At 59.2% G+C, this 20,837-nt stretch overlaps 4 protein-coding genes across 6 annotated transcripts in view; 1 reads left to right on the top strand and 3 right to left on the bottom strand.

Moving 5' to 3' along the window:
* Window positions 1-325: 325 nt before the first annotated feature.
* B4GALT2 (beta-1,4-galactosyltransferase 2) lies at window positions 326-7,718 on the bottom strand. The gene is made up of 7 exons (XM_057425880.1): window positions 7,510-7,718; window positions 4,939-5,325; window positions 4,213-4,448; window positions 3,949-4,139; window positions 3,557-3,679; window positions 1,772-1,876; window positions 326-1,611 (listed from the first exon to the last, which is right to left on the bottom strand). Exons 2-7 carry the CDS (start codon window positions 5,252-5,254, stop codon window positions 1,461-1,463), a joined length of 1,122 nt encoding a protein of 373 aa, XP_057281863.1. The 5' UTR covers window positions 5,255-5,325; window positions 7,510-7,718; the 3' UTR covers window positions 326-1,460.
* A 2,482-nt stretch (window positions 7,719-10,200) lies between these two features.
* Window positions 10,201-16,567, bottom strand: ATP6V0B (ATPase H+ transporting V0 subunit b). 2 transcript variants are annotated; one of them, XM_057425896.1, is made up of 8 exons: window positions 16,469-16,567; window positions 13,525-13,573; window positions 12,984-13,067; window positions 12,447-12,524; window positions 11,785-11,854; window positions 11,413-11,464; window positions 10,901-11,091; window positions 10,201-10,516 (listed from the first exon to the last, which is right to left on the bottom strand). In XM_057425896.1, exons 1-8 carry the CDS (start codon window positions 16,533-16,535, stop codon window positions 10,490-10,492), a joined length of 618 nt encoding a protein of 205 aa, XP_057281879.1. In that variant the 5' UTR covers window positions 16,536-16,567; the 3' UTR covers window positions 10,201-10,489. The 2 variants fall into 2 exon arrangements, with proteins under 2 accessions (XP_057281879.1, XP_057281880.1); XM_057425897.1 differs by lacking the exon at window positions 13,525-13,573 and having other exon boundaries at window positions 16,469-16,563.
* Window positions 16,568-16,869: 302 nt separating this feature from the next.
* On the top strand, window positions 16,870-19,803 carry DPH2 (diphthamide biosynthesis 2). Its single transcript, XM_057425840.1, has 6 exons — window positions 16,870-17,055; window positions 17,138-17,250; window positions 17,385-17,605; window positions 17,784-18,422; window positions 18,565-18,750; window positions 18,848-19,803. Exons 1-6 carry the CDS (start codon window positions 16,906-16,908, stop codon window positions 18,976-18,978), a joined length of 1,440 nt encoding a protein of 479 aa, XP_057281823.1. The 5' UTR covers window positions 16,870-16,905; the 3' UTR covers window positions 18,979-19,803.
* Window positions 19,804-19,875: 72 nt separating this feature from the next.
* The window catches only part of IPO13 (importin 13), a 31,764-nt gene continuing 30,802 nt past the window's right edge, over window positions 19,876-20,837 (bottom strand). Inside the window, exons 19-20 of one of the 2 annotated variants that reach the window (XM_057425842.1) lie at window positions 20,554-20,735; window positions 19,876-20,435 (exon numbers count right to left, since the gene is read on the bottom strand). In XM_057425842.1, the coding sequence (XP_057281825.1) occupies window positions 20,339-20,435; window positions 20,554-20,735 (279 nt within the window). In that variant the 3' untranslated portion in view covers window positions 19,876-20,338. Of the gene's footprint in view, window positions 20,439-20,553; window positions 20,736-20,837 lie in introns of both variants that reach the window. The other variant, XM_057425841.1, reaches the window with a different exon arrangement.

A 20,837-nucleotide genomic window follows, 5' to 3' on the forward strand; every position in this document is an offset into this window, starting at 1 on the left:
GGAGATAGGGCAGTGGATGGGGCCAGGGGGCTTGTCCTTGCTAGGGGAGAGCATTGTCCGCCCAGGTGCAGGGGAGCACTTGTCCATGGCACAGTGAAGACAGCCAGTTTTGCCCACATGGCCTGGGTACTTCACTCCTAGCAGGAGCCCCCATTGCTGGGCAAGCTGGGGAGGTCCCCATGGTGTGTGTGTGGTGGTGGGCTCTGCCAGCCCCCTGCAGGTAGCAGGCAGTGCTGTTCCCCTCTCCACATCCCACTGGATGCAGGACCCAGGACCCGCCCCATCTCGTGGTGATTCCCCCCAGCCCAGCTCCACAAACCCCACGAACTTTTCAAACTTTTATTAAATACAAAACCCCCGGTCTCTGCGACCGAACGCTGCATTCAACGTACGCTGAAAAAAAGGGTCAGACATTCAAATGTACAAAAGTCGCCGGTGCCCCCCTGCCCTGGCGTGCTGCCCCGCTCCCAGCCCCGCTGCTCCCGGCCCACCGCGGGGTGTGGGGGGCTGCTGGGGCTCTCAGTCCCATGGAGGGGCATAGGGCACCTGCCCTGCATGGCCCCGACCTCTCCTGCCTGCAGCCCCCCTGCCCCAAGGAAGGGGGAAGCCAGAAAAGGGGGAGACTCCAGTAGTCTCCAAACTGCCTGTGGGACACTTGCTGCTGCAGGGCGAGCCCCTCCTGGTGCCAGCCCACACCAAGAGGGGTTGAAATGAGCCCCATTCCCACCCCCCAAATGGGGAGGGCAGGTGCAGGCAGGGGCTGCATGCACACAGCATCTGCCTTGGGGGCGAGGGGATGGGATATGGCTGCCAGCCCCTGGCCCTGGGTAAACTGAGGCACAGCGAGGGGTATTCGCTAACCAGAGGTCTCTGTTTGGCAGAGCGGAGACAGGGCCCAGCTCTAAGCACCAGACTAAAGCAGAGGAAGACAGCGAGCCATGTCTGCGTGCCCAACAGGGCAGCAACCTCACCCTGATCCTGCCTGCTCAGGGGGGCCTGGGCTGCTCCCACCCCTGGCTGGGGCAGCAGCGGCTCCAGCGCTGCCGAAGGGGGAAGCCTGCACCCCACTTCTCGCAGTGCTGGTGGGGACCCCTCCTGCATTCCCAGAGCAGCGGGATCTCGCCCTCTAGCCCAGTGTGCAGGCAGGAGCTGGCATGGGCAGGGGGCTCCTCACCAGTGCTGGGGCTGCCCCCTCCCCCTGTGCCAGGGGTGACCAATCTCGTCCACCAACACAGTGAGTATGGGGTGGGGGTCCTGCAAACACACTCGTGGGGACAGGGGAGACAGAGAAATCCTGGGGAGCGAGGGGCCAGCTGGGAGGCAGCCGTCTCCAGAAGGCAGCAGAGTAGGGAGAAAACATCCCTGTCCAGTCCTGGCTCTCAAGCTGGGGCAAAACCCACCTTGCCCAGCCAGCCCGGACACAGAGCCGGGTCCCTGTGACTCTGCCGGTGGCACAAGCACTAGCCCCGGGCCAGGCGGGGCGGTGGCCTGCCGATCTCCACTGTGATATTGGTGTACATGGGCTGGCGTGAGACCTCCACCAGCCGGTACTGCAGTGAGCTGATCCCATCCCGCTTCATCGTCATTTTGGTGTTCTGGATCTTGGTGAATCTGGTGGAAAGGGGAGCAGGATGAGGGAGGGGACATAGCTTACATAGTGCCAGCGGTGCTGGGCATCCATGGGAGTGATCAGAGCGGGAAAGCTGGTGTCTGGAGGCAGCCCAGTGATCACTTGGCACCCTGGCTGCCCCGGCCCCTGCGGCTCACTCACCTCTGCGGGTTGGGCTCATTGTGTTTGTCCCGTTCATGCTTGATCATGCGGTACCTCCCAATGCGGATGTCGGGCCTTGACACCTTCATGCCATTCAGGGAGATGCTGGGAGGTGGAAGCAGGAAGGGATCAGAGTGTGAGCACCAGGGTGTGACATTCCAAAGCCCAGAGGCCTTCGGGGATTAGCCCCCAGACCAAATAAACTTATGCCTGTTTAAAAAGCACTGTGCCAAGGCAAGATCATAGAATCATAGAATGGTTTGGGTTGGAAAGGACCTTAAGATCATCTAGTTCTAACCACCTGCCATGGGCCCGGACACCTCACACTAGACCATGTCACCCAAGGCTCTGTCCAACCTGGCCTTGAACACTGCCAGGGATGGAGCATTTATCACTTCTTTGGGCAACCCATTCCAGTGCCTCACCACCCTCACAGTAAAGAACTTCTTCCTTATATCTAGCCTGAACTTCCCCTATTTAAGTTTAAACCCGTTACCCCTCATGAGCCAGTGCCATGACGGAGGGTGCCATGTGCCCCACGGCTGAGTGTGCCCAAAGCACCGCTCCTGCCCAGCGACCTCCATCTCCACTGGCCAGCAGCTGCGGTCAGCCAGCACCAAGCACACATCACCATCCATCCCCCCTTCTGCAGCCCCTGCTCTTTGCATTCTCCAAATGCCGGTGCCCAGCCCTTCCCTTGGGGCCCTCTCTACATGTTAAGGGCAGCCTGAAGCTCTCCCAGAGCTCCACACGCTGCCTGTTCACCACCCCAAGCCCACCACAGATGGAAACTGCAACCATGCCAGCCTGCCCACAGCAACTGCAACTGTGCCAGCCTGTACATAGCACCTAAAAGGGGTGGATTGCTTGACCAGCCATTATAGGGTGGCTGTGCACCACCAGCCACACACTGCTACCCTGGGCAGTGCCACAGAACGGTAGAAGAGGCAGCAGCGGTGTGGATGATGGTTCAGCTCTGGCTCATCATGCAGCTGTGCTGCAGCCTGCCGGCTGCTGGCAGAAATGCCTGTTTGGCTGCTGCACAGCCACCACTGAGACACTTCCAAGTTTTGCTTCCCAGCCCTGGATGCTTCCAAGTTTAGTGTTCCGGCCGTGGCCTGGAGCAGAGCCCGCAGGTACACTGCCCCACTAGCACAGCTCATAACACGACAGCCCCAGCACGCCGCGGGATTCAGCCGCAAGGAAGGCGCATACCAACATCCTGGAAAGAGACAGCTCAATCCCTGGGGATCACCAAGCCTCAAGTTGGACGGTAATTAAATCCCTCACTGCCTCCTCCCCCTGGGAGAAGAGAAGGCTCAAGAGGGAATCTTATTGCTCTCTACAACTACCTGAAAGGAGATTGTAGTGATGTGGGGGTTGGTCTCTTCAAGTTACAAGTGACAGGACAAGAGGTAACGGCCTCAAGCTGCACCAGGGAGGTTAGATTGGATATTAGGAAAAAATCTTGTCACCAAAAGGCATTGGAACAGGCTGCCCAGGGCAGTGGTGGAATCACCGTCCCTGGAAGTGTTCAAAAAAACATGTAGATGAGCCCTCAGTAACACGGTTTAGTGATGGACTTGGCAGTGCTGGGATAATCATTGGACTTGATCTTAAAGGTCTCTTCTAACCCAGTTGACTCTATTATTCTATGTGGCATACCCTGTGCACGTCCCGCACAAAAACAGGAGCCCCAGCACTGGTAAAGGTACCAGGTCAGTGCTCACAGGAAGACCCCAGCACACCCCAACCAGCTGCTGCTGGCAATGTTTTGGCACCTACCGGTTAAAGATGTCATCATCTTCTCCTCCCCAGCCCCAATACTCATTGGGAAAGCCATTGATCTTCAGGAACTGGGACTTGCTCAGGCCAGAGACGCCGCCAAAGTAGCCAGCGTAGGGCAGCCTGCAGGTTGAGAGCAAACAGGTCAGCCCCAGGGACAGGTAAGGATGGGAGTCAGCCCCACAGGGACCTGCATGTACAAGCAACAGCCCTCTTCTGTGTCACCCTCCCATCCAGGGCTCTGTGCTCCCTCCCATCCCATATCCACAATTCAAGCCAGCAACCCCATGCACGCCCAGGTGAAAAACCGAGGTTGGTGGCCCCAGTGCCATCCCAGTGAAGCCACACCAGCCCTGGCTGTGTGGAAACACCCCAGGCTTCAGTTCACCCACCTGAACCCAAACTTGTCCATGCCAACAGCAAAGTGCCGCGGCTGCTCGTAGCAGCGATAGAGGTTACGGTCGTCCATGGGGATGAGGTCCACGTCGCTGAAAATGAAGCAATCGTACTCCTCGTCATCCTTGAGTGCCTCCAGGAAGCCCACGTTTAGCAGCTTGGCCCGGTTGAAGGTGTCCTCGCCGAACTGCAGGGCAGAGATCAGCAATGCCCGCCTGCCCACCCCATCCCCAGCACCTCCTCACCCCTGCCCATCTCACCTGGTTGATGATGTAGATGCCATAAGCCACCTTCTGCCGGCGCAGGATGGGGTGCAGGTAGTGCAGCCAGTACTTGAGGTGGTGCTCGCGGTGCCGGAATGGGATGAGGATGGCCACCTTCTGCCGGGGCAGGCAGTCCGGGGGGGTGTACTTGCCACCCAGGCGCACATCGGGGTTCTCCCGCTGCACCCGCTCCATGCTCATGGGAGAGCTGAACTCGATGAGCAGGCGCCCGACTGCAAGAGGGAGGGCAGGGTGATGCCCACGGGACAGGATTTGGTCAGGGTCATGGTCACCCACCGCTCCCAGCCAGGCTGGCAGAGCAAGCAGCGAGGGGGACCTGCAAGGGGGATTGGCACTGCCAAGGGCAGATGATGCCCAAAACTCTTCCCAAATAGGGACAGAGAGACTGGAGACACCACCAAGAAAACCTGACACCCGGTACCAGTTCCAGGGTTTCTCTACTACTCCACCCTTGAGACCACGCAGAAGCCATGTCCAGGGCCCATGGGACAAGGATGCCATCCATAGGCACCCACCCCAGCCCCATAGAATCATAGAATAGTTAGGGCTGGAAAGGACCTTAATATCACCCAGTTGCAATCCCCCTGCCATGGGCAGGGACACCTCACACTAAACCATGTCACCCAAGGCTCTGTCAACCTGGCCTTTAATATGCTTGAAGAAAAAGTCTAACTCTCTGACGACGCTCACCCCACGTCTCACCTAAGCCGGGAGGTGTCTCCTGGCAGGGCTGCAAGGGTTTCTCAGTGGCGGAGTGGTTGGTGCTGGGCTTGGCGCTGGGGGACGGGGCCTCAGCACCGGCCGGCCCGTAGCTGGGGATGGTGCCGTTGGGGCGGGAGGAGTTGGAGAAGGGGTGTGCGCGCGAGGCATTCCTGGCATTGAAGCGGCTGAAGAAGTCCAGGTGCTGCGCGTAGACGTCGAAGTAGAGGATCATGATGATAACGAAGTGGAGCAGGCAGAGCAGCAGCACGGCCTTGCAAATCCTTTCCAGGGTCACCCCCAAGAGCAGCCTGGTCATCTTCTGGGCACGGGCAGGCGGACATGTGCGCTTAGCGGGGCAGGGGGGCGGCTCCAGCCACGGTCTCGATCCTGCTGAGACACCCCATGCTCAGGACACTGCCAGCCTGAGCAGCACTGAGGCAGCAGGAGCAGTGCAGGACCTGACCTGCGTCAGCACCTGATGCAGAGGTGATGGGCAAGTCAGTATGCCAGAAAAAAACCTGGCTGAGTACTCTGCTTGGACCTCTGCTTTAAAGGCTCAGCCATGAAGACACAAGAGGCCCCCAGCCCTACACAGCAAGTCCCCTTTCTGCTTTCCAAGTCTAAGTCCAAGCCAGACCCACTCCCCATTCCCATCAACCGCCAGCAAGGTTCAGGGACATTCCCACAAGCACCATAAAGAGCCTCCATGGAGACCCCATGCTCTCCAAAAATGCAGCCAGCTGGGATGTCCCAAGGGCACTCCCACCGGCCACCCCTTTCCAAGGCACTCCATTTCCCTGCTCTCCATTCTGTCCTTACCCTGCCATCCTGCGCCCCAGCAAAAGCACCAAAGTGAGCCTGGCAATGAGCGCCATGCCTGAAGGGTACCCAGTGGGATAAGCAGCTGTGGGGCAGACACTGAGCTGAGCCAGGGGGATGTCCCAGCTTATGTCCAGGGGGGTCCAGCTTACAGCCAGCGGTGCAGGTCCTCTCTCCTCCTGGTGCTGGTGGGAATACCCCTGGGCTGCTGGGAGCCGATGGGAGCCAGGGTCCCCTTATCTCCCACATGACAACTGGAGCTGTGCCAGAGCCCTGCTGGGAAGGCAGCCCAGAGAGTCACCGGAGAGCCCTGGCCGAGCCAAATCGCCCGTCCCTTCCCAGCCCTGCCACTGCTGGGAGCGCAGCATGGCCATGCACCCCAGCTCCTGCCCTGGCTCCTGTCCCAGTCTCTGCTCTCAGAACCGCTAGAACAGGGCAAGGCGACCCCGCAAGGGACAGGCACAGGGGTTCACAAGGCCATGGGGGTCCTGGGACAGGCCAGTGCTGCTGCAGGGATGCCGGTGGGATCCCAACAGACAAGGATCTGTAGCAGGACCCCCATTAGGAGTGCAGCTAGGACCTGAGGGTGCTGGCAACCAGCCGGGGTCTGGGGCCAGCCCCCCGGCAGCTGCCAGTGGGGCCTCCCCAGGGAGCTGCAGGGCACCCGGCCAGCATCGACTGGCTGGGAATGGGGATAGGAGCTGAGGTGTGAAGTGGGATCTCCCACCCAGCCCTGCTCTGGCTGCACTCCCAGCCACAGGGCTGACCCAGCAGGCAATGGGGTGCTGGCAGGACCCCATGGCAGGCAGAGAAGTGCTGGAAAAGGCTCAGAGACTGATGTTCCAACTGTGTCCATCCTCGGTTTCCGCAGGATGCAGAGTGAGGGTCCCCACGGGCACATCCATGCACATGCCAGCACCCCAACTCCTCATCCAGGTTTGTTCTAGAAAGTTGCCCTCTGGAGAAAAGCTGATTTTGCTGTTATCTCCTAAACCTTTCCATGGTCACGGTGCCCTATCTACCCAGCACAGCCCTCAACACAGAGACCTGTGTGCCGCCAGTGCCTGCCAGAAACCCTCCCCAAAACCCCTGGCAGCAGGCAGCACATGGAGTAGTGGCATCTCAACAGCCAGGCAGGGAGGGAAAAACAAGAGCAGGTTTTAGGGACCCTTTAGCAGGGTGGTCCACGAGGCGAGCAGGGAGTGGTGCTCAACGGGAACAAAAGCGAAGAGCTCCATCGGCCACAGGATGCCACCAACATGAGTGGGCTCAAAACCACCCGCTAGGCAAGGGGCTGTGAAACATGATGTCATCTCCCACACACAGCATCTCCACAGGATGCGAGAGGCTAAAAGCAACGTGGGGTTGGGGCGCTGGTCCCCAGGGGTTCACCCCGCTGTGGTGTGTGCCATGGGGCTGGGATGCTCGTTTTGGAGGGGATGCTCGTCCCTACGGGCTCCCTTTTCCCACAGGACATCCCTAGGCTGGGAGAAGGGAGGCACTGGGGGAGCCGACGGCCCCGGTGGCCACAAGCGGGGTAAGGGGGCACATTCAGTACAGCCAACCCCTCCCCAGTTCTCCCAGTCCCCAACACACACACACAAACTTACTAAAAAACGAGAAACAACCACAGAAACGGGGCTTTTCCCGGAGCCGGGGCTGTGCCACCCATAAGTGACCGCGATCACATCCCGCGGGTCGCATCCCGGGCCTCCCCCACCCGGCCAGGCCTGCCCGCGCCGCTGCACTCACCGCGGCCTCGGGGCTGCCGCGCCGCCCCGGCGCCGGTCAGCGGCCCCCGCCGCCGCCTCCTTCTCTTCCTCTTTCTCCTCTTCCTCCTCCAGCCCCGGCCGCCGGCCCGCGGGCTCCCATGCCCGGGGCTGCGGGGGGGCCTTGCCGGCCGGGCCGCCGCACCACCGAGAGCCGCAGGGAGACGGGGCCGCGCCCGCACGCCGGCTCCGCCCGCCGCCGCACCGGGCGGGGCCGCCGCCGCCGCCCGCCCTTCACTCAGGGGCCGCGCTTCCGCCGGGCCGGGGCAGCCCGTCGGGGACCGGGACCCCACGGACACAGACCCCTCATCCCCCTCCGCGGGATGCTCGATGGCCACAGGCCTTGGGCCCAAGCGCGGCACCGGCACCCCCCGAGCGCCCCTGGGCACCCCGGACGCGGTGTCTCGGTGTTCCCGTCTCCCCTCCCTCCCGCTGCCTGGAGACACCCGGGCCCGTCCCGAGTGTAGGGTTCAGCGCCCGCCATGACCTATTTGTGCCTTCCCCCCCTCCCCGCCCTGTTCCACTGCTAGGAAACGCTGCGAATTCCACTCTATAACAACATCAACAAAAGATCTTGGGCTGGTCCCACCGCGAGTTCGGCCCAACAGGAGTAACTTCTGTACCACTCGCAGCCTGCCCCTTCTTACCAGCAATCCGATGGTATGGTATGTATTGGTCAGCCCCAGCCCCCTTTGCTAGTGCCTGTGTCAGGCCACTCACCGCAGCAAGGGCTTGCCCCTTGCCCCGCAGCTGCTCCCTTAAGAAGATAACCTGACAGCAAAGATTGGAGCAGCACTCACCCAGCCCAGCTGACACTTGTCCAGCTTCTGCCTCCACCTCTTGGTTCAGTTCTTCAGCAGGTGGCATTTCCCCACCAGTACTTACATGTACTCACCGAATCATCTTTCAACTCCCCCTGCTGCTTCTCCTTAAATGAGACATACAAGATGCTGGAGCCCTGCTTAAGCTTTTTCTCCATGCTTGGGCAGCACGCATTTAGCACAGCCAGGTCCTAGAACTCAAAGGCATGGACCTAGAACAAGGGAGCACAGGGGATGCTCACCTCGCCATGGGAGGCAGGCTGTGGGCTACCCCAGATGCCATGAGCCCTGCCCTGGTGGGTCTCATGCCCTCATAAGAGGTCTGTGGGCAAGTCTGGAGCCTGTTCTGGCTGTGATACACACAGGTGAGATTTGCAGGGCTCAAAAGCACCTCAGAGAGGGAGATTTCTGACAGTGGGTGGATTTCTATCAAGCCAAAGCAGGACAAGGCAAGACCCATCCCCAAGAGAAGTAGGTAAGCCTTTCAAGGCAGCTCGTAACCCATAGAGCAGCTTTATACCACCAGCACAGGTACCTTCTTCCTGAATACAGCACCATGAGCCTGGTGTGGGTCTGATGAGATTGCAGCTCCCAGGGCCTTCAGGTGTTCCTGGCCTCCAGCAGCAGCAATTCCAGAGGATGAGGGTACAGGCCTCGCACGGGATGAGCAAAACACCCAACACCCTTTCTTCTGAGCAGGCAGGGCCCAGCTTATGTCCCTGCCATTATGTGGGGCACATGGAGCTGCTCTCACAGCTTCCAGCCCTAGAGGACAGCCAGCAGGAGCAGTGCTCTGGTTTGCCCCAGCAGTCTTCCCCACACCCAGGGCTGAAACACCCTGCTATCCCGAAACACGCAGGACAATGTGGAGCAGAGCCAGCAGACTTCAGAGAGGTCATGCTGTCCTAACCCAAGGGCAAAAATCAGCAGCTGTGAGCAAACCCTTCCATGGCTCCAGCAGCCCCACCGCTGCCCCAGCCTGTCACATCCAGGTGGGAAAAGAGATGGGCAGCTCCAGGTGCATATCCATTCTGCAGCAGCACTCACAGCACTGAGGATCAATGCCTCCCCTGCAAAGGTGTTCTGGCAGCACAGCAGGATGAGGGCTTGTGCTGGATACAGCAGACTGCAGAAGCATCGGCTCCAAGCTCTCTGCAGAGCGGAGGCAGGAGGACCTTGTTCTTCCCTTCCCCCAAGCAGCAGATGAGCTGCAGGCCCAGCTCTCCACAGCCACTTCCCCATGCTGTACTCACCGCAGCCAGGGAGAGGGAAGCAGAGGAGCACAAAGCATCCCCACCCCAGGACCTCGGTGCCAAGGGATCCCCAGGACCAAGAGACACAGCAGAATGGGGAGCCTGGACACCCAGCAGCATCCAGCCAGCAGTCACATGAGGGAGTTGCTGGTTGGAGGACAGCCTTGGAAGGGGCAAGATCTTTGCTCCTCTGTCCTTCTGGTGCTCCCAAGCTACACAATGGGGCTATGGACACTGTGTGCTAAATTACCTGGATGGGAGCCGAAAGCCCAAACCAGTTTGTGCCTGTGGCTCCAGTATGCCTTGTGTGGGGCAGTGCCAGTGCTGGTAGGAGCCTGGCAGAAGCAGCATGGAGCTGCCCGATGCCTGCTCCAGCAGCCTCCTACCTGCTCTGGGCAGCAAAGCAGAGCTTTCCCACATACCAGAGTTCCCACAGCCCAGAGAGGCAGCAGGGTTAACCCCATACAGGGAGAGCACCACCAGGCTCCTGGAGCAGAGCAGGTACTCTGCCAGAGGGGAACCTTGAGCAGGACAGCCTGAATCAGCACTTGCTCCTTGTAAGCCTCCCAGGTGTGCACAGGGCAGAGGAGGAGCTACATCTTTGGACGAGAACCATTATTTATTTCACGGACACAGAACTGCACTGGTGGTAGGTTCTACACACACCGGGGACACGCAGCAGCAGGGCCCAGGCTGCTGGGGCAGGATTTGTCACACAGAGAAGTTTGTTTCTTCCGAAGGGCCGATGGGTCGGCGGGAAGGGGCTCTACACAGCCAGGCTCCTGCTCCCGCTGCTGGGCAGCTCCCACCCCAGTCAAGGATAGAAACATTAAATAAGTATATACAGCACCTCTTGGGGTGGGCTGGAACAGGCTGGGTGCAACAGGGCTCAGTTGCCCATTTTTACTTTAGATGTCTAGGAAGAAAAAAAACAGAAAAGAGGTTAGGCTGCGCCCCACATGCCCTAGCCCAGCACCCCAGTTCCACCCAAGCATCAGAACCATCCAGAAGCTGCAGACAGCTTATCACCTCACTGATAAGACACATATCACACAGGGTACACCCAAGGTGACACACTCGGTGACAGTTGCTCAGAGGGACCATCAAGAGTTCACACTACTGCACACAGGCACAGCACACTGTGGAGAGAGCTGTGCCACCCCAAACCCTGAGAGTGGCCTCCCTGTCCCAGTGGAGAGCATGATGCTGGAGCCTAGGATGTCTCCCTGGAGCTGAAGAGCACTCAGGGTGTCAGGCACCTTGTGCTCATATAAGCCTGGTGGCCCCAGGAGGCGGGTACCTGCAGGATAGCAACGATGACCCCAAACAGTCCTATGGCACTGCCAAAGATCTCCACAATCAGGATCTTGACGAAGAGGCTGGCGTTCTGGGCATCAGCCAGGGCAGCCCCGCTGCCCACGATGCCCACACAGACCCCACAGAAGAGATTGCACAACCCCACGGTCAGGCCAGCCCCAAACATGGAGAAACCTGTGAGAGAGAAACACTGTGAGAGCAGGGGGTAACCCCCTTCTACCTGCACCTGGGGCATGCTGCACCAGCTCTGCCTCCAGGTGATGGGAGAGCCAGAACTGCCAAGCCCCAGCAGTGTCCTCCTGGCTGCATCCTGGCTCCCGCAGCTCCAGAACAGCAAGTGACAGCACCCAGCAAGGCGCAGGATTGCCTTGAGAAGGTAATTAAAAAGCCACTTTTTGGCAGAGGAGTCACTTGTCCTTCAGACACATACAGTAGGTGGGTCAGAAAGTGACAGTCAAGGTGTCGTAAAGTTCACAGTGACCAAGCAGTCCTTACCTGCGTGGTAGTTCCTGGCTCCAATCTCCTCTGGGATGACTGCAGTGAAAGGCTGAGAGAAAGCGGAGGGGCTGGGTTAATGGCAAGTTCATGGTGTCTGGGAGAGGTCCCTGCTCCCCGTACAGCACGAGGCCACTGCATTTTGGCCAGAGCTGGTCCCTGCATCCATGTCCCTGAGTGGCTTCATGACACCTGCCTTGTGTGTACTCCCCAACCCGCTCTTCAGCGTACACAAGAACCACTGCACAGACCACCAACCCAAGGGCCTGCAGCGCCACAACAGTGGCCAAAGCTCCCACAAGACCAGTGCTTACAACACTGGCCTGCACCCAGTTGCCCATTTCCACTGTGGCCCACAGGGGCAGCCCATACCTCAGCCATGTTACTGATGACAATTGCCATGATGATCCCATAGATGGCCACGGCCTCACAGAAAATGATGCTGTGGGAGAAAGGCAAAGTCTAAGGACAATGTCCCAGAGCAGCCTCCACCACTTCATGCCCAGCCAGCCAGCAGCCAGACCTCCCCCGAGCCATATCTAAGCCTGCCCCACTGCTACCAAGGGCAGAAAGGCAAGGCAGCCTACCCGCTGCTTTCCCCTGAAACAAGGGGGAACTGCCAAACAGAAAGGCTGGGTGCTGGTCGCACTGTGCCACCTGAATAAGCAGCAACAGCCCTGTGGGAACCAGGCCTGGGGAGCCTTGCCCTCCACCAGCCCCTTTCTGCTCCTTAGGGGAAAGGCTGTGCAAGGTCTGGCCAGGGGAACCCTCTCCTGGGGCAGGAAGTGTGATCTCGGGGTGTTTGTTTTGAACACACTGGGCTTATTCACTGCATGATATCACACAGTGACTCTTCAAGGCAGCGCTCTGGCTCCTTTAGAGCTCTTTGTTTTGAGAGCAAACAGCATCAGCAGCTCAGCAAGGAACAGTCTGCCAGCAGCACCCAGCTAGAGATAGGACAGGAGCCTCCGCACCAGGCTGGGACCTGGCCTACTCAGGCACAGCATGAGCATGAACTCCAGGTCTGTGCTTACCTCACCAGGTTCTTGGTTTTGATCCGAGGGGCTTTGACTCCACCACCAATGATACTGGAACCAGTGATGTAAATCCCCCTGTGGCAGAGAAGGGTGGTTGGTGGAGGATCTGGCACTCACAGAAAGATTCAATAGGGAAACCAGGATCTTCCAGCTGAGCAAAGAACGGGGCATGCAGCTGCAGGACACTGCAGACTTGACCTGTCCAACCCCAGGGTACAAGTGGTCCCAGACTCCACCATCTACACCAGCAGAACTGCTGGGGCACAAGAGCCACCACTGCATGGCCTGGGCTCAGGTGTACGGCTTCCAGAGAGCCAAGGTTGTCCCTGCCTCCGTGCCGCCATCTGTAAGGTGATCTGCTGAGACATCCCAGGAGCACAGCAACCTGGCCCCACTGCTGTGATGACCCACACAGCTCCACACCCCTGCATGCACATGCTGTTCTGCCCCTGCTCTGCTGTGGGAAAACCACAGTGTATGCACACCTACTGAGGTGGGACAGCAGGAGCCTGCTGAAGAGCCAGCCCCACTCACCAGGCAGCTCCCACCACTGATAGGGAGATGGCCAGGCCAATGCCCAGGTTGGACCACATGAAGGGTGAGGTCTCAGTCAGGAACCTGGAAAGGAAGAAGTGCCCCGAGTTAGCACACAGGGTGAGCCCCTTAGTCATGGTGCACAGCCCCAAAACAGGTGCCCCCCACTCAGTCATGCAGCCCACAATGGGTTGGGTATTGCCAGACAGTGGACACAAGAGCCTCTCTCTGCCAACCAGCAGACTGTCTGCATAGACAGATCTTCCTCACAGAATTTTACTGTGAAGGGGAAGCCTGGGCTGGGAAAGGCAGTAATGGCTGCACCAGGACCCTGTATGGAGCCAGCCACACATACATATGACGTGCTGCATCTATCTTGCCTCACACAGAGCAGAGGCACCGCTCACTATAGCTCTTATTGCCTTGTGAGGAACGATCACTGCCTGTTGTTCAAAAGCAAGTGCTGTTCCCTGCAGGCACTGCCAACACTGCCCATCTCCTCACACAGCCCTGAGGATAACAGTATTCACAGGGAACTCACCAGGCCACATCGAAGCGGAAGCCCAGGTCAAATATTGTGTAGCAGATCCCTGGAAAGCAAGAGTGACACAGAAACCTTCAGACAGGCACCTGCGACCTCCTGGCACTGCTGTTTCCTCCCACACCTCTGAACTGCCACAGCAGAGGCCCAGGAGCACAACACAGCATACAGATGGGCTACTGAAAAGACTGGCTCAGGCATGCAGAGCTGTGAGGAAGGGTGTCTGTGTCGTTTCCCCCCCCCCAAAATCCAAACCCATTGATCCTAGCACTCCCACATGAGCTCAGGACAGAGACAGCCCAGACATGTGATATTACAGCCCAGACTGTGATACTCCAGTCCTCACCCAGCAGAGGATCACAGTGGTTGTTGCATCCATTGTTCCCTGACCCTGCGGAACACCCAGAGGCTGTGCTAGGCTACAGGGGTTCAAGGGCAACCCTGTCCTGGTGTTGGCGATGACAAATCCACAGCCCTGAGCCCCAACATGGCCTCCATCCACATCTCCCAACAGCTGAACTCTGATGGAGAGCCATGGCACATAGTGATCAGCTGTGAGCTCTTCTCTCACAGAGGAGCAAGGCTGTGCCCTGACTGACCATCACATGCTGCTCCGTCACCATCACACCATGGTCTGTGCTGTTCATCCAGGATCCCATCAACACCAGAAGCTGCAGCTGCCCCTCAGCACCCACATTTCCAAGGCTGTGGACATTCAAGACATGCCTGTTGCCCTCAGCATTCCCCCCCAGGGTTAGTCATTTCCAGATAAATCATATTCCAACACAGGCAGGAAGACACCAAAGCACAGCCCTGAGAAACCCAGACAAGCTCTTCCTTTCCAGGAAGGGATACAAGGACAGCTTGCCCTGCTGTACCCTGAGTGCTCCTCTCCCATGCTGAACAGCAGCCGGGAGTCACACCCAGCATCGCTGCACAGCCTAAGCACAAAGTGCACCAAAACCCTGCCTTGGTCTGAGCTCTTGAGCAGGAAAACCAGCTATAGACCAGAAGAGACACTTGCTCTTCACACTCCTCACTGTGCACAGCTGGAAAAGAGAGGGTGACCCAGCCCTAAGGGACAGATAAGCACAGACAGCATTGGCACTGTCTGCTCCACACCAGATAAGGAGGGCAAAGAGATGCCTTTACCATTGCTGACCAGAGCCAGTGGCTGTGTGATGCCAGCCCTGTGAAAAGCCAAGAAAAGATAAAATGGGAGACTTCTGATGTGCTTAAAAGCAGCAAAGAGGCCACAAAACATGTCCTGCAGGACAACTCATCCCATGTGAGGGCCTTGGCAGTGCAGCATAAGGAGACCTGCCCTTACAGCAGGGATGTCGCCATCATCCCTGTGTGTTACACCTCACACTAGGGGCTCAGCACCCCCCTCACAATATACAAGCGCTGCTGGGTGAGCTGGCCCAGAAATGGGAAGGGGTGATGCTCGTCACTCCTCCCGGAGCAGAATCAGGGTGCCCTCTCCCTTGCAGCAACGCACACAAAGGAGGAACAGTGAAGGATGGCCAGGGAGCGTTGAGGGAAGCCACATCCCAGCCTGTATGCCTGGTGACCTTCAGGGGTGATCTCCACTGTGCTGGGCCCGGCCAGTCTGTGACTTGTGTTTTGGCTTTGCTGCTTGGCTGGTGGAGCAGGAACTGAACCCAACCAGCCCCACCTGCCCTCACTCCCCAGGAGTAGCAAAGAAGAGCTACAACCAGCTCAGGGCAGATCCTGAGGGCATCTTATACCTCTTCAAGAGCAGGTGTAGCCTTGGATTAATATACAAGAGGAACAGGGTGAAAGACACTTTCCTGTGAGTTCTGGCTCCCAGCCCTGTAGCCATAAGGACAGAAAAGAGTCAGGGCAACAGGATCAGAGCACCAAAGTAGGGCTCAGGACAAGGAGAGAAAGCACTAAAGAAACACCACTGCAACAGTGCATCGAGCAAGACCACTTCCTGCTCATGCCTTCTCTACAAAGGGATTAGAGCAGGGAAGGGGAAGTTAAGAATATCTGGGTTCAGCTCGTTGAGATTTTCCAACAGCCAAGTTTGCACTGGTGTGAGCCCATGATTCAGAGCACCCAGTAAGGCAGCCCTGACCCCGGCACTGGGTTCACCAGGCCCGAGAAACATGAGGGAGTGAGACACACTCCGCTTTTGACTTGGTCTCTCCCCTCACCCAAACACTGAGGCAGGAGCCAAGGTCTTCTCAGCCTCTACCTGGGTTGTGGCCGCTTCACCCTGCACTGAAAAAGGAAATAACCAGCAGCTGCAGCACAGAATCTATCCACTACTCCACAGGCAGTCCTCAGTGCCCCTGTGCCCGATGGGATCAGCAGCAAAGCCTGGGCTGCCACAAGCTGCAGCACAGCCACACACCAGCTCTGCAATCATCTGGACAAAACTGCACCTTTACTTATGCTGTGGCAAAGCAGGAGGCAAACGTCCACTGTCACAGCCTAGAGAAACAAGCACCTGCCTTTACCTCCCCTGGTCTGCCAAACCCAAACCAAACACTTGACTGGCACCAGCGCCGTCCTCCTCTCTCACACACAGAGAAGCAGATGGGCTGTTCAAGCCGGACAGGCTCAGAGCACCAAAAGCCGCGTGTCCAAGGGTATGTGACATTTACACGACACTGCTGGGGGTCCAAACCCCCCGAGGAAGCAGCCGAGAGCACCATGGGGTGACATGCAGCCTGAGGAGCCCCACAGCAGCGCTCCGGTGCCACAGGCCAGCCCTCCCACCTCCTCCCGTGAGTAGCTCAACCACCGGGGACGTGTCAGTGCTGCGCCCCCCCCTTCCCCCTTCCTTTTCCACACCACAGCCCCTCTCCGAGCCCAAACCGCAGTGCCCAGACCCCCTCTTGCCCCACAACCCCCGCCCCACAGACCGTCCCCGCGACCCCCCGCTGTCGGTGACCCCAGCCCCGGCGCTGACCGACGCCCAACATCGTGGTCCAGAAGGCGAGGCCGAGCCCCGAGTACAGCAACGCGAGCCCCGTCATGGCGGCGGCGGGACGGGACGGGACGGGACCGACCGGGAGCCGAGCGGGCCGCAGCGCGCGCGTCACCTGACCGGGCGCACACGTGAACGGAACCGCAGCGCCCGGGCGGGAGTAGCGTGACGTTACCGCCTCCATAGCGCATGCTTATTGGTTGCCGGGCCTGACAGATGCAAAGAAACTACATAGACCATAACACACCGCGAAAAAAAAGACCACTTCCAATTGGCTGCTCTTCTCCTCCTCCGCCATGCCGTGAGGCGCGATAGGCTCCGCTTTACCAGGGGCGGGATTTTCGCGGCCGGGGGGGCGGGGCCTTCTCCCGGAAGCAGGCTGAGAGGCGCTCGTGTGGCGCGCCTGGTTCCGCGGCACCATGGCAACAGCCTTCAGCAGCGACGGGGAAGCTGTGCTGAGGCGGGAGCTGGGCCCGGCGGCGCCACCACCGGCACCGCGGGGCGACCTCGACGGCTTCTACGAGATGGGCCGGGCCGCCGCCTTCGTACGGGACGGCGGGTTCCGCAAGGTGAGCGGGGCCGGGGGCGGAGGAGGCCGGGGGCAGCGGGTCTCCCCTCCCTGCTGCCTCACCCCCTTTCCCCCTTCCCCAGGTCGCCCTCCAGTTGCCGGACGAGCTCCTGGTGGACGCGGCGACGGTGGCGGCCCGGATGGAGGCGGAGACGGGGGCTGAGGTGTATGTCCTAGGAGACACCACGTACGGCAGGTCGGTGTGGGGCAGTGCGGGGTCCCGGCATTCCTCTGCGGGCAGGAACGGGGTGCGTGTCCCCTGCCTGGCAGGGCCGGAGTGGGAAGAGCTCGGCGGCGCAGAGCCGGTCTGACACCGGGTTCTCCCCACAGCTGCTGCGTGGACGAAGTGGCCGCGGAGCACGCGTGTGCCGAGGCGGTGCTGCACTACGGCCCGGCCTGCCTCAGCCCCTGCAGGAAGCTCCCTGTGCTGCACATCTTCGGGAAACAGCCCCTGGATATCGGGCGTTGCGCAGAGGCCTTTCGGGAGCTCTACGCCGACCGGCAGAGTCGTGTGGTGGTGCTGAGCGATGTGGTCTATGCCCATGCGATGGGTGAGTGCTCGGGGTCAGGGAGGGGGCCTCTGGCGCTGCTCTGCTCTCTGCAGAGCTGCCGCAGGGGGAGCAGGCACGCGGGCCACGCTGTGAGGCTTGATTTCCCTCCTCGAGCCCAATCTGCTGTCCCATCTGTGGGTTGGATCTGTGGACGTTTTATTCTCCTATCTTCCTTCAGGTGAGCTGGAGCAGCAGTTGTGCCCCGAGTATCCCAATATCATCTTCTCCAGGGTGGTGTATGGAGACCCTCCTGCTCCTGCACTGCCTGGGGAGGAGCGGCAGTTTGGTCGCCAGTTCCTGGTGGAGGCACCGGGAGGGCTGCAGGACTGTGCCATGTTCTTTGTGGGCACCGAGGGCCTGACCCTTACCAACTTCATGCTGACCTGGAATCGCTGCTCCTTCAGCTCCTTTGACCCCACCACCAACTGTGGCCGCCAGGAGACCCTCAATGTCAACCGTGCCCTGATGCGACGGCTCTACCTGGTGGAGCGGGCCCGGGATGCCCGAGTGGTGGGCATCCTGGTGGGCACCCTTGGTGTGGCAGGCTACCTGGATGTGCTGCAGCACCTCCGGGAGCTGCTGCGCCGGGCTGGCAAGCGCAGCTACACACTGGCTGTGGGGAAGCCAAACCCTGCCAAGTTGGCCAACTTCCTGGAGGTGGATGTCTTTGTCCTGGTGGCCTGTGCTCAGAACTCCTTGCTAGACTCTAGTGACTTCTACCGGCCTGTTGTAACCCCCTATGAGCTGGAACTGGCCTGTAATCCAGCTCGTGAATGGACAGGGAATTACCTCACTGACTTCCGAGACCTGCTGCCAGGTAATAGCTAAAACCAGCTTCCCAGCACCCTCCTGGGGCACATCCTGCCTTGCTTCCCTGCATGGAGGCTGCAGTTCCTGCTGCTCTGAGCTGGCCAGAGGATAGACGTGAGCACCAGGCTAATGTTACTGTTTTCTGACAGGTGCCTATGGACATGTTGAGCTCCCACCAGCCATTCCTGCAGCAGAGGCCGTTCCTGATCTCTCACTCATCACGGGGGAGATGCGTGCCACCCACCTCTGCGAGCCCTCAGCCTCACAGCTGAGCCCCAGCACTGCCCTAGCCTGCAGGGACCAGACAAATGCTCTTGCAGAGATCAGCCCTGCTGGTTTGTGATTCGATTTCATGCTGGGGCTGAGCCCCAGTGCAGGGGCACTGCTGCCTTCTCTGCTCCCAGTAACAATTCCCTTTCTATCTCCTCATAGCCTCCTTCCTGGAGTCCCGCAGCTGGCGGGGCTTGGAGCAACAGCTGGGACAGACACCCGTTTCCAAGGCTGTGCAGGGCCGACGAGGGATTGCCATTGCCTACGAGGACGAGGGGCGTGAGCAGTCCTGATCCGGTAGCAGCGTTGACAGCCAGCCAGGAGCAGGGCCATGTGGGAGCCCAGGCATGGTCTGCCACCATGTGTTGGACCGATGGGGTCTCACAGGAGTCTGGATCTGCCACCATCTGGCCCTGTGCTGGATGCAGCCTTCAGTCAGTAGTACCGTGGTGGGAGAGCAGGAGTTGCCTGTGTTTCTGAGGATGCCAGCAGCACCCTGGTGCTCACAGCAGGAGGGCCAGGCAAGGTGCTTTGCCCAGACACAGCCTCAAGGGCTCCCCAGTGCAGGGCAGCTTTGGTCCTACATGGAAAGGTGACTGCTCCGCACGAGCCTGTAGCACCAGGGAGCGAAGCTTTTGTAGGCTACAGCTGCTAACTGAATCTGAACTGAAAAGGACTTGTGAGTCCTAGAATAAAACATGGGCTGAGGAACACGGGAGTGATACCAGGTGTCCCAGAGTGAAAACACAGATTGTTGACATCCCCTAGCCCACTCTGGGACTGTCAGCTAAAACCAGGCCAAGAGAACAGAAGCCCAGACCTGGGACCACCCAGAAATGAAAGCCTGTTCACAAGCTGGGCTGGGGAGTTAAGGCAACAGGGAGAAGGCTCTGACTGAGCAAGCTCCTCACCTGATCTGAGGAGGAGTGGGGCACACATATACTGTACTGCAGGGAGAACTCCATATTCAGTGGGGATGGAGCGTCACCCCTTTCATGTGGGGCAGGATTGTTCCTACTCCATGCCAGGCAGGAGAGCATGGGAAGCATGTATGGGCTGCTTTTGCATCCCTCCCATTAGCCAGGAGGGGCAGGAGGCTTTGAGGCACCCCAGCCTTGATACAGGTGCCTTCACTAGCCTCCTCCCTAGAGGCAAGATGCAGGCAGAGTCCAGTCACCACAATAACGACAGCCACAACGTAGAAATATTCTTAATATAATTAGGTGCAGGGCCTCCCCCCTCCCAACCACACACATACAAATAAAAGCAGGGGGCAACCCCCCCCGCCCAGCCAGCCACTGCCATGGGCACAGGGGCAGCCTCCCCGCTGTGGGCACGGGCACCCATGGGGAAGTGCCAGGGAAGGGCTGGTAGCCCGGGTGCGGGGCAGTCCTGCCCAGGCTTCCTCCTCCCTGTTGCCGCCTCCTGCCACCGGCACTCCTGTCCCCTGTGAGGGGGGAGCATGCTGGGGGGAACAAAGATGCTGACAACGAGATGCAGCCACCAAATCTAGCTGAGGAGTGTCCTGAGTGGGTTAATTCTAGGTGGAGGGTTATTCTATGAGCCGTACTGCAGCAGGGTGGGGCGGATGAGGGGACTTCCTTGCAGGGAAGAGCTGGTCCAGGCAAATTGTCCACGGTCCTGGCCAGTTGCTCAGTAGTCTGCTGTGTACTCTGTGCCATGCAGCCCTCGGCACAGCAGGGTGAACTCCTTCACCATCTCCTTCACTCGCCGCTTGTTCACACGCTCTCTGCTAAGACGGAGGGAGAGGACAAAAATGAAGCAGGAGGGATGCATGAGGCCACACAGAGGGGGTCAGGCCCACCACATCCTGTGGGACACAGCTGCCACAGTGAGGGCACACAAACCTGAGGATCTGCTGACTGAAGGTCTCCTTCTGCTCAGGGCTGACACGAGCCGAGGGAAAGCCATCCTCCTGCATGGCTTCCTTGATCCAGACGCTCAGGTAGCTGAAGCAGTGCTTGTTCAAGGCAAAGAGGATTTCTGCGAAGTGATCCATGAGGCTGCGGGAAGCCTGGCCACCGACACCCTGCCACAGAGCAGACAGACCCTGTCACCCTGCCTGCACCCACCCATACTGCTGGGCTGCCTGATCACAGCTCAGCAAAGATGCTGCTCAGGAATAGAGCCC

The sequence above is a fragment of the Pezoporus wallicus genome, unplaced genomic scaffold (assembly GCF_028554395.1).
Source record: "Pezoporus wallicus isolate ANWC-B61680 ecotype Strahan unplaced genomic scaffold, APGP_CSIRO_Pwel_v1 contig_13480, whole genome shotgun sequence".
NCBI classification, from domain to species: Eukaryota; Metazoa; Chordata; class Aves; order Psittaciformes; family Psittacidae; genus Pezoporus; species Pezoporus wallicus.